The sequence below is a fragment of the Enoplosus armatus genome, chromosome 20, assembly GCF_043641665.1.
Source record: "Enoplosus armatus isolate fEnoArm2 chromosome 20, fEnoArm2.hap1, whole genome shotgun sequence".
Lineage (NCBI taxonomy): Eukaryota > Metazoa > Chordata > Actinopteri > Centrarchiformes > Enoplosidae > Enoplosus > Enoplosus armatus.
Window position 1 is genome coordinate 18,819,691 of NC_092199.1, and position 16,251 is coordinate 18,835,941.

At 43.1% G+C, this 16,251-nt stretch overlaps 1 protein-coding gene across 1 annotated transcript in view; it reads left to right on the plus strand.

The window, feature by feature from the left end:
- Positions 1-16,251, plus strand: part of ryr2a (ryanodine receptor 2a (cardiac)) — a 136,894-nt gene that overhangs the window by 41,938 nt on the left and 78,705 nt on the right. The window contains exons 4-15 of the mRNA XM_070927513.1: positions 1,647-1,667; positions 4,861-4,935; positions 6,080-6,158; positions 9,128-9,240; positions 9,592-9,691; positions 10,169-10,265; positions 11,050-11,124; positions 12,956-13,112; positions 13,596-13,760; positions 14,170-14,291; positions 15,108-15,291; positions 15,944-16,079. Coding sequence (XP_070783614.1) covers positions 1,647-1,667; positions 4,861-4,935; positions 6,080-6,158; positions 9,128-9,240; positions 9,592-9,691; positions 10,169-10,265; positions 11,050-11,124; positions 12,956-13,112; positions 13,596-13,760; positions 14,170-14,291; positions 15,108-15,291; positions 15,944-16,079 — 1,324 coding nt within the window. The remainder of the gene's footprint in view (positions 1-1,646; positions 1,668-4,860; positions 4,936-6,079; positions 6,159-9,127; positions 9,241-9,591; positions 9,692-10,168; positions 10,266-11,049; positions 11,125-12,955; positions 13,113-13,595; positions 13,761-14,169; positions 14,292-15,107; positions 15,292-15,943; positions 16,080-16,251) is intronic.

Sequence of the window (16,251 nt, forward strand, 5' to 3'; positions counted from 1 at the left end):
ATGTGTCCAGACAGACATATAAGCACCTGATATAAGCACCTGGCAAAATACTCAAAACTGTAGTGGTTCCCAGTACGCTTCATGTCTCCAGGACCACATTCTTGCCACGATGACACACTTTCAGTTTAATTTCACTGCCAACCGATCTGCCATTGTCACAAGGACAAGAGGACCGAAAGGCTACTTCCCCTAACCCTAACCCTAACCCAGTTACACTGGAAGGAGTAAAGATTACATATGAGTTGCAGACAGATGGAGTCATTTACACCTTTTCAACCTTCTCCAGAGGAGGCTGGAGATTGCATCTCAGTGTGTCGTTTTCATTGCGTCTTATCTCATCGTATGCATTTACACTTTACTTTTTTTTTTTTTAATAATCTGATCCGCCCAAGACGCCCGAAGTGAAATGGGGTATTAGTTCCTACTGCCATGCGCGGACCTGACACTGATAGTGCCATTCAGGTTGACAATAACACAATGCAAGGGGCCGTGCTGGCATGGCCAAGTTACTACTGTACTGGGTACAGGTAGAATCTCAAATCTCAACCAAGGAAGTCCAAACAAGACAAAACAAAGACATGACATGGTCTGGACAAGTCTCTAAGGTTATCACAGCAGCAACAATTTTCTCTTCCATTTTTATGCTCGCGAGGTAAACAAGTAAGTCGGCACAATACTACAAGATATACTCTTCAAGGTACTCCACTTAAATGTTCACTTGCATAGATGTGGCCTTTTATAGTAATGGTCACCATTGTCTTGCCCTGACTATGCAACTGTTGTGGGCAAATAATGCTGATCATACCACTCAGTACTATTGCAGGGCATTATGTGGTGTTCATATGTCGCAATAAAGATTTAAAGTAAAGAGGTTGTGGCGGTAGATGGATCCATAATCGGTACAGTCAATTCAGTCAGCTTTGGGATTTTGAGGTTACGCTTTGTGGCACCAATGAACGTGGTGAATTTCAGTTGAAAAAAAAGTTTCAATTGAAGTAACTGGTACGGCTTGTTTAACTGAACTTAACAGTAACATTAACAGTACTGAAGACAAAAACAAAATACTGTTCAGAATTTTTGTAGGATTTCCCTCCTGCTTCCCAGCGTAGGTGATATTGTAAGGAAGAGAGAGGTAGTTTGATAGGAGTGGACAGGAGCTGTCCACCTGGCTAGCTCCATCACACAAAGCTAAATAGTTAATAGTTAAATAGCTATTTGTTGTTGAAATAGTTCGACATTTTGGATTAGATGAGATGGATGTCACTCTCATATCTGTGCACTCGGTGTGGAGCCAGAGCCAGGGGGTGGTTAGCATAGCTTAGCGTGAAGACAAGCGGCAGGGGTTACAGATTAAACAAACACATTCATTAGTAAGCTTTAGGGGTGTTGGTAGGTGTTGGACAGCCGACTTTGGACAGAGCCAGGCCAGCTGTTGTCCCCTGCTTCAAGCCTTTATGCTAAGCTAGGCTAACCAGGCCCTGACTCCGGCTCTGTGCTGTCCTAGCAGTCTGTGCATTTCCCAACCAAAGCGAATCTTCATATGGAGGAAAAGTACAAGACCACTAAGCTGTCATGAGTTTTTATGTGTTGTCTGTAAAATGACTATGGCAACTTACGTTTTCCTCCTCTCTCTCATTTCCACACAGCATGTAAATGTGGAAATATGGGTAGGTGTGCATCCACTCGCTGTGTGTGTTTGTCATGGTTGTCACCGTCCTTATGTTGGTTATTACAGTCACCGTCATGAGCATCGACAGTATTGAGCGCTAGCAGAGTTGCCGTACACACTTTGTGATCTGTTGAGTGTCAGCCTGTTGAAGGGAATGGAGATTTTCAGATGTGACTTCATCGAAGTGGAGCCATTGTACTGAAAGATATGCAAGCTGTTACGGAGGCAGGCGCATTTACTTACACACACACACACACACACACGCACTAACACACTTTATTAAGTCTCTGTTATTCTAGTCGGTTGCAAAAAACTATAATCTATGATAAAACTGTTGGCAGCCATAACAAAAAGGCATCACATTGTCGGCATTAGGCAGATTCAATTACGTTGGGTTAAATTACATCAGTTGTCTTGATTTTGTCTGGCGGGGGGGGGGGGGGGGGGGCTCCAACAACTATTAAAAACACATCAGTGAGCCACACTGTTGTACTGGGTGACATGTTCTTTCATTACCATGAGCACACGCACTGTAATTTATTTTGACTCAATCCCACACACACACACCGTCCTGCTGCCCCAAATACTCACTAGAGCCACCAAATGTGAATTAATCCGCCGCTGAAAATAGTCCCCAACAAATGCACTATTTCCCCCCTGTTTGAGTAACGTTTGATTAAAAATGGCAGTGACCGGATGTTTTAGGAAATTATGGAGCCTTTTTTTTTTTAAAAAATGCAACTTTTTGTATTTGTGGGGTGATGAGTTTTTAAAGATTTATGTCGTCAGTAGGAACCAAAGGGCTTGAAGCTGAGAGCCACAGACAGTCAGAGAGTATCGAGAGACAGACCAGGGATCAGACTTTTCGCGAGATTTGTTGACAATGAGAAAAATGAAGAATAACTCTAACCTTATTCTTTAATGTGTATCAGTTATGATATGTTAATTAGACAGGCGAACCACAATACTACAGATGAAAATTAGCCTCTAGCTATATCTGGTACAACATATGTATTGTGCATCGCCCCTGTTAAATAAACAGAAATGAATCTTTTCTTCAGTTCCATCCTCATCTAGACACATGGAGTGAACCGCACAAGTTGAGTAACGTTGTGTTCCGAGGCTGCATTTTTAGTTATTAGCGATGTTACGAATGTCAATGTGATTTTTTGAATGAGGTTTTCTCACTTCTGGAACAGAACCTGGAAGGCCCAGCTTCACTCTTATAAACTCTTCAGGGTGTAGAAGGGATGTGTTGTATTTTCCCACAACATTCCACCCTTTTGAGCATTCGATGCTCACATCAGCAAAATACAACACTAAGCTAGCTAGCCCGGCTCTGTTCAAAGGTAAAAAAAAAAAAAATCTGCCTACCAAAACAAGCGCATTAAACAAGATTCCAGAAAGTCACTGCACTCAGCCCCTTGTCTCTGGTCTTTATGCTAAGATAAGCCAATTGGCTGCCGTGTTTAGTGCATACACATGAAAGTGGCATCGACCGTCTCACCTAACTCTGTAAAAGTGAAATAAGTGTACTTCCCAAAATGTTGAACTATTCCTTTTGCAATTATCCACAGCGTCATGGTTCTGCCATGAGGCCAGAATCAAAGGCAGTTCCCATTGAGAGTCAGAGGATTATATCAACACGCGATTGCTCTGCAGGAAAGGTTCCAATAGAGGGTGGCCAAAAAAAAAAAAAAAAAAACGAGCCGCTCTCCCAAGGAAAGTTCTGTTTTGGAGTGGCAGACAGAACCGTAGCAGCTAGTGGGAATGCTGCCATCCGGCAAACAGATCCACCTCTTCTCTCATCAACAAAGTCCAACCGCATGACTCGGCATAGGAGAGCAAACAGTACAGATCCATGAAAACACAACAAACTGGAGAGACCCCCCCCCCCCCCCCCCCCATTTCAACTGAAGAGAGGAGGAGAGAAGATCAAGAACTAAATGAAGAGAAAGAACTATTTCCCACGCAAGTGGACAAACTGTAAAATGTCTTCAATCCGAACAATTGTTTAAGGTGCAGCAGTCCCACCTGAGCTACTCTCTGAGCTGCTAACCAGTCGAGTTGATAACAGTGAAGTTGTCTTAACTTGCACACTTTTAAACGTCCTACGCTGTGGCCATCTTGGCTCTGAATGCCTGACCAGACTTTATAGCAATATTGTGTTCCCGAGTGCCACGGTGGCTCTGTTCACACCACTCGAATAAGTATGAGGGGTTAGAGAATGGGCAACCTGGTTTATTCTACTCGGTCTGGTCTGTGATTAATCACTATTTAATCAAGGCGTATGGACCTTAGTTATTGCTCTGTGGGGGAATTACAAAAACAACTTCTTTCTTTCTTTATGAGGTGGAAACCTCTGATGCTCTACTGGCACAAACATCTGTAGATGCTTTGGAGCACTGCTGCTTTATTACAGTTTGACTATCCTAACTATGTTTTCTTCTGGCGGTATCACCGTCCATATGACACGTTAACAGCTACACTACACGCAGTTTGTTTCCCTGTTTTTCCTGTCTCCGTAAAGTCTCTTGTATATCCTACTGATAAGAGGTCCAGGATACAAATCTCTAACCACACGAAATCAGTTTAAAACCAAAATCAATAGATTTTTTTTATTTATTTTTTTTATTACTTTAGCAGGTTTGTTCAAGTATTTGTCGTAAAAATCAGCCGTTTTTTTGATTGGTCAGACAGTTTACTTGTGATTGGGGAGTGTTTGATTTAATGCACCACAGCAGCCGCTCTGAACACAAAGCGTCAATAGTGCACCCGATCAAGTTTAATTATATACCGTGGAGGCCCGAATCATGATTAGGATTCTTATTTCATTAGACAGCCCCGGGTGACGGCAATTATACTATCAGCGAGGGATGTTAACGTGTGATAATTGATATTTGAACTTTGGAACCACACAGTAGTACCTTTAAAAATGATTAGTGATATACGGAGCTTGCTTACTTTATTTCAATTCTTGTTTGTTCGTTTTCCTACAACTTTATAGACAAAGCATTCTTTTTAAATGGAATACCTGTCTGCGTCCGTTTTGTGGGACTTTCTGTCTGTACTGTTTATCGATATCTCTGTTTCTCACTGTTTTGTTTCTCTCTCTCTCTCAGTGACTTCTGTCTTTTGTAACTCTGCTCTTTTTTTTTTCTCTCTCCCACTTGTCAATGTCTCTCCGTCAGACGGCACAGGGGGGCGGTCATCGCACCTTACTTTACGGACACGCTGTCCTGCTGCGACACTCCTACAGTGGAATGGTCAGTGAACACACACACACACACACACACACACACACACACACACACACACACACACACAGAAAACAACTCTTAACTATACTAAAGGTACAGGCTTGCCAATATTATTAAAGGAACATTCAGTCAGATATTGTCTAAAACAGAAATCGGTCAAATATACAGTTTAAGGTCCCATTCAGACAGGAATAATATTCCAGGGTTAGGGACTAAGTCACCGTTACAGATGGCATTTAAGCGATTACTACATTACATGTGATTCTGTAAATATTCTTGTAAGAGAAAATAATGAAAATCAAATGATTTGATTTCATATTATTATTAATTATTAGATGATGAACTACTCTATACATTTATATATATACATATATATATATAGCTGACCCTCTAACAGTTAGAGGGTCACGGGCTGGAGTCGATCCCAGCTGACATTGGGGGAGAGGCAGGGTACATCCTGGACAGGTCACCAGTAAATGTAGCCATTTACCATTGACTAAATGTAGGGGGAGGGGGCACTGGGAGAAAACTTGGTGCGGTGATATTGTTAAATACATGTGGTCACCATACATAAAATATGTTCTATGTCAGCAGACAGAATGATTGAAATTCAAATAATTGAATTATTATTGAAATCATTATTGATAATAATGAAATTCAATAACAATTGAAGCCCATTTGATGAGCTTGCATGAAGGCACGCCAAATAGGACCATAACACACCAGAACTGATGACACTCTTACAGGAAGCCCCCCCCCCCCCCCCCCCCTCCCTTTTTGATACATCATACCCACTCCTGCATACCTCACTGGATTGTTTACAGACACATCATCATAACACACTGTCATGTGTAGGAATGAAAACAAAATGAGAGGGAGGGGTGAGGGACAAAAAAAATGTCTTCTGTCGTAGCTTATGGCAGAAGCCATGAGTGAGCTGAAAACGAATATGTAACTGGGGCTGCAGCCATTACTGGGGTGGGGGTATAAAAAAATCACACTCGGGCTCTCCAGATAGTATTTGCGCACGTATTATTAAAATCATCTGACTTCATTAAATGGGGCGATATACAGAACCAGTGTGCTGTAGCTGGTAGACGATCCAGCCTATCAGTGGGATTGACGGGATGAATTGTGTTTCTCTGTGCAGTACCTGTGCTGTCTGTCCACCTCCCGCTCGTCCACAGACAAACTGGCTTTTGATGTGGGACTGCAGGAAGATACCACAGGTAGGAGTCAGACACATTTTTTATTATCAAATCATTTGAATTATGTTGATATTAAAAAAAACTTGCAATTATTAGAACCGTCTGCCGCGAAAGGCAAACTGTGTTCAAAGCTGCCCTAACAATTATTTCATGTAATGTGTCACTTGAACTTCTTTTAACGTTTTGGTTGTCCAGCCCAAACCTTTACATATAAGACATAAGGTCAAAGGAGAATGAACATTGGACTTCAGTGTGTCTGCTGGTGTGTAAATAAGCAACTGTTTACTAAAGCATCAGCTTTACAAGGCCATAATATGTCAAAAGCACATGTGACGTTTAGCTTGTTGATCAACGCAGCTTTAAATTCCTGTGGAGATCCCAGCGTTTTTTCCAAAGATACTAAATATGTCAGGTTACATTTTGAGGAAAAGAACATTATATAGCTTCGATAAAACGTCTGAAGGGCCTGGGGTCAGACGTGACTCAGGTAACGTTAATACAAGCCGCTACCTTGACGGAACGGCCGGAAGATAAGAACGTGGATAGTGACGCGATGAAAGTGGATGTCACCGCCTCTTTGAGGGCGGACACCTCGTTGGTTATAAGAGAAGAGCTAAGAAGTGTGTTAGCGGAGACGTTTGATGCCGTAAAAAAGTGAGCTGCAGGCAGTGCGTGCTGAAATTGTAAACAAAGTAGCCGCCACCCGGTCTGAAGTGGAAGCATTAAGGACGTGGGGGGGTGGCCAGTGAAACGGTGGCCCCTGCAGACTACAGTAACTATGCGTAAAAACCAAGTGGAACGGCTGCAAGAGAAATGCGAGAAAATGGAAAAAATTACATATACCTTAAAAAATTTTAAGGAGATAGATGCCTATAATGCCTCTGTTACTGCAATAAAATAATGTTTTCTGATTTTTTCTTTATTTAATTCTAATTTTATTTATTTCATTTTATTTATTTATTTTATTCTATTTTATTTATGTATTATTATTATTATTATTATTATTTTTGGTCTTAATTATTGTATTATTTGTGTTGATGTGGGTCAATTCTATCAATAGCTAAGGTGTAATGTATCATTATGATTTTATCTTGACCGTCTACGTGTTTTGTATTACGTCCTGTATGTGTTCTCATGTTCAAATAGAAATAAATAAAAATAAAATAAAAAGTCTGAACAAGCAGAATATACACTATATTGCCAAAAGTATTGGCTCACCTGCCTTGACTGGCATATGAACTTAAGTGACATCCCATTCTTAATCCATAGGGTTTAATATGACGACGGTCCACCCTTTGCAGCTATAACAGCTTCAACTCTTCTGGGAAGGCTTTCCACAAGGTTTAGGAGTGTGTTTAAGGCGATTTTTGACCATTCTTCCAGAAGCGCATTAGTGAGGTCACACACTGATGTTGGACGAGAAGGCCTGGCTCTCAGTCTCCGCTCTAATTCATCCCAAAGGTGTTCTATCGGGTTGAGGTCAGGACTCTGCAGGCCAGTCAAGTTCATCCACACCAAACTCTCTCGTCCATGTCTTTATGGACCTTGCTTTGTGCACTGGTGCACAGCCATGTTGGAACAGGAAGGGGCCATCCCCAAACTGTTCCCACAAAGTTGGGAGCATGGAATTGTCCAAAATCTCTTGGTATGCTGAAGCATTCAGAGTTCCTTTCACTGGAACTAAGGGGCCAAGCCCAGCTCCTGAAAAACAACCCCACACCATAATCCCCCCTCCACCAAACTTTACAGTTGGCACAATGCAGTCAGACAAGTACCGTTCTCCTGGCAACCGCCAAACCCAGACTCGTCCATCACATCGCCAGATGGTCACTCCAGAGAACGCGTCTCCACTGCTCTAGAGTCCAGTGGCGGCGTGCTTTACACCACTGCATCCGATGCTTTGCATTGCACTTGGTGATGTATGGCTTGGATGCAGCTGCTCGGCCATGGAAACCCATTCCATGAAGCTCTCTACGCACTGTTCTTGAGCTAATCTGAAGGCCACATGAAGTTTGGAGGTCTGTAGCGATTGACTCTGCAGAAAGTTGGCGACCTCTGCGCACTATGCGCCTCAGCATCCGCTGACCCCATTTCCGTCATTTTTCGTGGCCTACCACTTCGTGGCTGAGTTGCTGTCGTTCCCAATCGCTTCCACTTTGTTATAATACCACTGACAGTTGACTGTGGAATATTTAGGAGTGAGGAAATTCCACGACTGGACTTGTTGCACAGGTGGCATCCTATCGCAGTACCACACTGGAATTCACTGAGCTACTGAGAGCGACCCATTCTTTCACAAATGTTTGTAGAAACAGTCTGCATGCCTTGGTGCATGATTTTATACACCTGTGGCCATGGAAGTGATTGGAACACCTGATTTCAATTATTTGGATGGGTGAGTGAATACTTTTGGCAATATAGTGTATATGACGATGTCAGACAGTATGGCGTGCTGTCAGATGATAAAGCTCTTGAAGGGGAAAATAAGACAAACCAAGAGGTAAAGGTGATATTAGCAACACAATTCCCCCTGTGTTCTTAAATGGCGTGAACACCAAAGGATAAATGATTGTTTCAACTATATTAAAGAGCACTCTGGGTCTCTGCACTACAGACTGCTGCCGTCTGTGTTGTGATACCAGTCAGGGTGTCCTCTGTCTGTGTCTGGCAGATATGATCTGACTCCGGACCTGCTGCTTCTCACTTTTAGAACAAAGTCAGAACAATGACCACCGCAAAGTGCAGCCTGCTCTGTTCTCATTCTTGACCTGTTTTTTTTTTTTTACGAAAATGATGCAAATTACAGTACGAGCAGAACAGCTGCAGGACAAATCTAGGCTAGCAAAGTGGTACACAGGCTGAGGTACTATTACAGGACTCGCTATGTGAGTCTGTGAGTCATGTACACATTTCTGCTTGATTTTTCTGAGCTATTGTTTGCTGTGTGTGTGTGTGTGTGTGTGTGTGTGTGTGTGTGTGTGTGTGTGTAGGCGAGGCGTGCTGGTGGACCATCCATCCAGCATCAAAGCAGCGTTCAGAGGGAGAGAAGGTTAGAGTGGGAGATGACCTCATCCTGGTCAGCGTCTCCTCTGAAAGATATCTGGTCAGTCGCAGCCGTGTCTTTCTTCCCCTTGTTATTTTCTCCTCGCTGCCTCTTTCACTCCTCTCGTCCCTTTTCCTTTGTATTGTTCCGTCTCAGCAAGTCTTACCATGAACAAATAGCGACTCCGTCTCTGTCCGTCTTTCGATCACTCACCGATTTAGAGTGCAAAACCATGGACGGCCGTAAGCTCTGCTGACCCCGTACTGATTGAATGCCTAGTCCAGGCCTGCCTTGCTAAATACAGGACTCAGATTGAGGACCGTCCTAAGTGTTGGTGTGTATTTGGGTCTGTGTGGGGTGTTTTTTTAAATTTATTATTTTTATTTGGCTCTTATGTTTCTCGTCCTGCAGCATCTGTCCTACGGTAATGGCAGTCTCCATGTAGATGCAGCCTTCCAGCAGACACTGTGGAGTGTGGCTCCCATCTGTTCCGGCAGTGAAGTAGCACAAGGTACACCTGTCCGCACTGTTCTCTCCCTTTCTTGCTCGGTGAAGGTATTGTGCTTTTTTTCCAACAGTCGATCCAGTAGTGTTTTCAAGTGAAATTAGAACTTACTTTGTGGCACAGTGAACAACCGTGTAAACAGAAAGGACTATATCCTAATCAGCAGCTCCTCGGTTTCCTTTGCGATTGTGATGCATTGTGGGACAATAGTGCGCCGATGTGCAGCGCAGCTAAAAATTCAAGCATTTGAGTTTTTGTACTAATTACTAATACTTCATTTAGTCACTTTTCCAGTGTGAAACCAGCTTAGCATGAATATGTCGTGTGGAATTAGGACACTGCAGCTGTCTCTGGATACTGCCTGTCAATTATATTCATATACAAATATCACAAATTTGCCTCAGGGGGCTTTATAATATGTACAGTATACAACACCCTCTGTCCTTAGACCCTCTAATGTCATTTCCTCCTTCTTGTCTGCAGGTTACCTGATAGGAGGAGACGTCCTGCGCCTCCTTCACGGTCACATGGACGAGTGTCTAACTGTTCCATCCGGGGAGCACGGGGACGAGCAGAGGAGGTAATGCAGTTGCAGCTGGATTGATTTATGGGGATCAAGATGGGAAATCATTTAGGTGATATATTTCTGGTTCTATATGAAGTAGTTTTTACTTGCACTGGTTCTGTGTAGAGATTTTGAGTTTTTAAGAGTTTTTTTTTTACCTGACCTAAATGTTCTGAGTTATAAAATGAGAGAATGAATTAACCAGGGGAAACGTATATGTATTATGAGACAGCAAGTCAGGTATAGGTATTAAAACGGGTAATGGGTATTGATGTGAACGCTATTTACAAGTTGGAAACTGGTAGTTAGGTACTTCCCATGTGACATGATCAGCTGCTGCAAGCACAGCGGAGGTGTTTGTGGTGTCTGTAAAACATATAGGTATTTGTTGCCGTACAAAACATTTTAGCGTCATTATTCAAATCAATTTTTCAACGTCAAGGTCGACTGTGCGATCAAAAGTTTTTTAAATTTGGCTCTCCTTCACCCTTCAGTTTAGATCAGTACATGTACAGTATTCATGGCCCGCAGGAAGACAAAAGCAGAAACTCCCATTGCAGTCTGAGTTGCTCTGCGGTGACTGAGACAGGGAGGACTATTAATAATTATAGTTTTAAGATGTTCCCAGAGGGGACAGCCATGTTGTTAAACAATGCTGATGGGAGTGCTCTCCCCCTGACTGTCTGCTGAGGTTTATCACTGAGTCATCCAGGTAGTAGCATATCTAAACTAACATCAAAAGCAACTGGAGAGCAAACAATTCGTCTGAAGATCGCGATCGTTTCATTTTTACCCACAGGACGGTGCACTATGAGGGGGGAGCAGTGTCCAGTCATGCCAGGTCCCTGTGGAGGCTGGAGACACTGCGGGTCGTGTAAGTGCAACACACACACACACACACACAAGTAGATTCACATATATACATCAGCGGACACACACTTCCACACCGTCAGATCACCACGCATAAATATGATATAATATGAAGTATATCTGTCTGTTTTTGGGGATTCCTCATAGTGTAAAGAGCCTAGCATGGATTGGTAGCACTTACTATACTGTGGGCAACAGAGTAGTACATGTTAAAAAATATTTACAACTTTTTACTCGCAGTGTGTTGCTAAGTAACAGCGCAGTATCAGGGCATGACGCTAAGTTTTAGACATGGCTTCCAGGTTGGTAACCAGGCAGCAGCTCCTTGGTTGCCCAAATTGGCCGAATGGTTGCCGTATTTGAACCGTTACGTGTAAATTTGTGAGTGATAACGCTCTTTTGTTTCAATGACGGAAGAATGATATTGAAAATAGTCAAACAAATGTGACGTAACAGCTTTTGACAGGCTGTTAAAATGAAATGGATTTCACTGATTAGCATATGTTGCAGAAATTGAATCTAGTGGTAAAAAGCCATTCAGATGCAATCCGATTCGTTTTCAGATATTCATCTCCACCCCAATGCAGCAGAGGTGAGTGAAGATGAGGAGTTGCCGGGGCTCACAGCATTGAAGCAATGCTTGTTAAAAATCACATGAACGCATCTTTTCCCATAAACAATTACTCTTGACAATCCACAGAACACACTGTCAACAGCTTTTAATTGGAACCACTTTCTGAAGAAACCTTCTCATTGATGGTTATCCTCATATTTAATATATATATAAATATTTAAATAGAAGTTACATTTTGCTTTAAATGACTAACTTTCAATTTAATCTTTCAATATGTGCCGAGATGTCAGTTTCCTTGGCTTGGCTTGTTGTAGCTGGAAAAGCATGTTGTTACTAATAAGGTTGGGGTCTGTTCCATTCAAGTGTCCCAGTGGGCCTTGATAGTTACCAAACATGGACAATGCCAGGGCCTTGGAACTGACATACCTAAATGGAATCCAGCCAGTGTGAGTGATATCAATTGCACACCCGTGTGTAATTAAAACATCCATTCTGAGAGCCCACTGACTGAGATGAAAAAGAAGGAAGGTGGGACACACACACACACACACACACACACACACACACTGTAGATTCTTTTTGACCCATATCTTGGAAAAAAAAAACATCTTAAACAAGCTGAAGTCTCGTTGCTGTTGCTTTTGCTGTATCTGCGCCGTGAACACGTGCGACTCGACCGCACAGGACTGTGTGCTGGCGTGAATGAACATTAGCTTCTAATGTAGCCTCCGCCAGCGTCTTTTACAGTGCGTTCATTATATTTTGGCCACTTAGGGGCCGTAGAAGAAGCTGCAAACACAACATTGAAACGGCCCCGTTATCGGCAAATGCAATTGTTGTGGCTATCGTTTGGATGGAGTTGTGTTTCTGTTTTTAGCTCTGTTTTTGGTCTCATAAACTCGCTCTAAATGCTCCATGATGTTATTTTAGTCGCTAACTTACGTCTGCTTTCTAAAACACTCTGAAGAGCCGTAGCCAGATTCTGCTAGGGGCCCCCTGGCCACACAGTAAGTGAGCTGTGTATTGTGCGTGTGAAACTACCCTGTCCCAGGTTTGCTAGTTTGTGGCAATTTGACACCCAAATGCATTACATGGTGTCAAAACTACATTTTGGCATAGGGCCCCCTCTATAAGACGAGGTAAATACACAAAATGTATCATTTTTTGTATGATGTTTTGCATTTGATTTTTGTAGTTATATGTTCATATCTGTGTGTGTGTGTGTTTTAGTATTTATGTCTCTTTATGTGTTTGTGTCCAGGTGGAGTGGGAGTCACATCCGCTGGGGTCAGCCGTTCAGACTGAGACATGTGACCACAGGGAAGTATCTGAGTCTCATAGAAGACAAATCTCTGCTGCTGATGGACAAAGAGAAAGCTGACGTCAAGTCCACAGCCTTCTGCTTCAGGTCCTCCAAGGTACAGAGTCCACAACATCCACAGCACTGTCTGTGAAGGCTAGGATGTGTTTCGGCTTCATAAGGTCAAGTGCAACCGAACATCATTTTGCATAAAAGGTTGTACGGCGTTACAGTATTAACATCAGGGGGCTTTCTGGAATCATAATGAATGCTGACTCTGGTATGGCCTGATATGACGCTACAGATTTGGCTAGCCGGAGATGCTCCGGAGCCGAGGGGCAAGGACAGCAGAGTCCCAGTCACCCCCCCAGAGACTGAGGCACCTGTTTGTGTGCCCGCATAAATACGGTGCTGGCAAACGAATGCTAACACATAGCTAACTGTCCTAATATCGTCACACAGTGTTCACCACAGGTTCTATCAGCTGTCTAACTCGCATTGGCCAGTATGTCAATGAATGAATGCAAATTCCTGTCATGTGACATTTAATCGGTGTTAGTTACAGTGTTCAGTTTTGGTCTTACCTTCCTCTTTCCTTCAGGAAAAGTTGGACCCTGGTGTGAAGAAGGAGGTGGATGGGATGGGTGTTCCTGACATTAAGTATGGCGACTCTGTGTGTTACATCCAACACGTTGACACCTGCCTGTGGCTCACGTACCAGACTGTTGATGCTAAGTGTGCACGCATGGGTGGAGTACAGAGAAAGGTACCTTACTGCTTTAAACCATACTGCACCTTTTACAACTTTTTGTCCCCCGTGCCTCCTTTCTTACAACTACAGTCCACGAGTTTATGACCGCTTCGTAACATCAGAGTAAACCTTAGGTGCATGTGTCCATGCTAACAGCGAGCCGCTAAGTCAGCTTTGAGGGTTTTGAGGAAGACAAAGGCACAAAAACGTCTGAATGGAGCTAATGTCAGGAGGTGAAGGGGGGAAGACGTACCCGAGCTAATGGTGAACCAGCCCAAACCTGGTGATACACCATTTTATTCACGCCAAAGGCGACCCCGAAAAAAAAAAAAGCAACGTTGATTATTCAGTTTGTTCTGTTGCAAAAATAAAACCAATCCCAGGTCGGTGTTTTTACTCCTTACATCCTTACTCCTTATTTCAGGCCATCATGCACCATGAGGGTCACATGGATGACGGGCTGACGCTGTCTCGGTCACAACACGAGGAGAGTCGCACTGCCAGAGTCATCCGCAGTACTGTCTTTCTGTTCAACCTCTTCATAAGGTGGATTACCGCACACACACACACACACACACACAGAAAGCAATAGATACCATAGTATGGCAATAAGACACTAACAGATTGGTATCCGGTTGGGTTAAACTCCAGCAGCAATCTGAAACGCTAAAGCCGACGTCTTGTGATTGACGGGGATTTATTGCAGCAAATAGTGAGGCACATAGTGAAGCCCACCAAGTGGACAAAATGCCCTTTAACTTGAGAACTGTCTCCCTTCAGTGAACACAGGGCAGGACTCTGCAGAGGAGCTTGATACAAAGGATTCTACACCATGCGCCTTGTTGTTTTAAAGCAATCAGCAGCCGCTCCGTGTGTGCGGCAAACATACTGCAGCCTCCCCGTTTAATCTACTTGGTTAAGTTCTGCTTCCCATAAAATCCTACAATATTATTATTTTTTAATACAGTATGTACGCAATTTAGGTTTGTTACCCTCTTTTCTAGTACATACAGAGTGCGCCTCTGTCAGTCCTTGTGAGGAAGACATCTGGACAGCCGCAGTGGCAAAATAAATACAAAGAAAAATACACTAAGCGTGCACTGTGGCACTTGTTTGAACTTAAACATTAAGCCCCGCACATTAGTTTGGGATGGCGAATCATCACATCACTGCATCAGACCAACGCACAGCAGCAGGTAGGAGTGCATAAACAATCGGCTCAAGCCAACAAACCGAGCTTAAACACAGTGAGAGCCAGCAGCCTGAACGCGCCGTCATTCTGAATCAAAATAATAACAACAAAACCGCTGTGAGTCAGCTTGCAAAGACAGTGAGGGATTTCTTCTGCTCTATATGCTCCAGGGGCCTGGACACACTGAGGAAAAAGGGCAAGAGCTCCACTCTAGATCTACCAATAGATTCGGTCAGTCTGAGTCTGCAGGATCTGATTGGCTACTTTCAACCGCCCGGAGATCACCTGGAACACGAAGACAAGCAGAACCGACTGAGAGCTCTGAAGAACCGACAGAACCTCTTTCAGGAAGAGGTTGGGAACGTCTGTCTGTCTGTCTGTCTGTCTGTCTGTCTGTCTGTCTGTGCGTGTGAGTGTGTTTGTATTTGAGTGTGAAGTTGAATTTCCTCTTCAAAGTCTGTTTTTATAATGAAATTAAAGGATTTTGACAACATATTGAGTCCCTCAAGGAAAAGTAACATCAGCTGTCTGTGTCTGTGTTGCCCCATGGCATCTCTTTCACAGTTTTGTTGATCACCTTCACGTAGAGTCCAAATAACAGGCAGTTTTTTCTCATTTAATCTGTGATTTCCATTGTTATTTCTTAAAAATCAATTCACGTCTCGCTGTTAATTTTGAAGTCCTTTGCAACTTAATGACATATTTTGAGTGCACGCGAGTTTTAAAACTCCTGTGCAATGTGCATTTGCGGGATGCATGAGATGTTCTCTTGCACTTCGTCAGTGTTCCATTCTAAAGCGTGGATGGAGACTGTTTGCAGTTTACAGAAACATGTAGGACAGCCTTTGTCTACAGAGTCACTGTTCACAATTCGGAACCCTCTTTATCAACAGTATTAACACTTAAAACCTCATGCTATGCGCAGTCTCTCTCTCTCTCTCTCTCTCTCTCTCTCTCTTGTGCAGCTGAATAAACCAGTAAAAAGCAACAACCTCTGTGTCTGTAGGGGATGATCAGCCTGGTGCTGGAGTGTATTGATCGTCTTCATGTCTACAGCAGTGCAGCTCATTTTGCTGAGGCAGTAGGAAAGGAGGCAGGAGAGGCCTGGAGCTCCATCCTCAACTCCCTCTACCAGCTACTGGGTACACACACACACACACACACACACACACATGCACACAGAAGTATATGATTACAACTAGTTGCATTGTCTTACACTCGATTTCACAAAGGGCTTTGTGGAAACTCCTCAAATGAAATTCAATTGATATTCATGTCTTTCAAAGGGATGAAAATGTACTCAGTGGACAGATT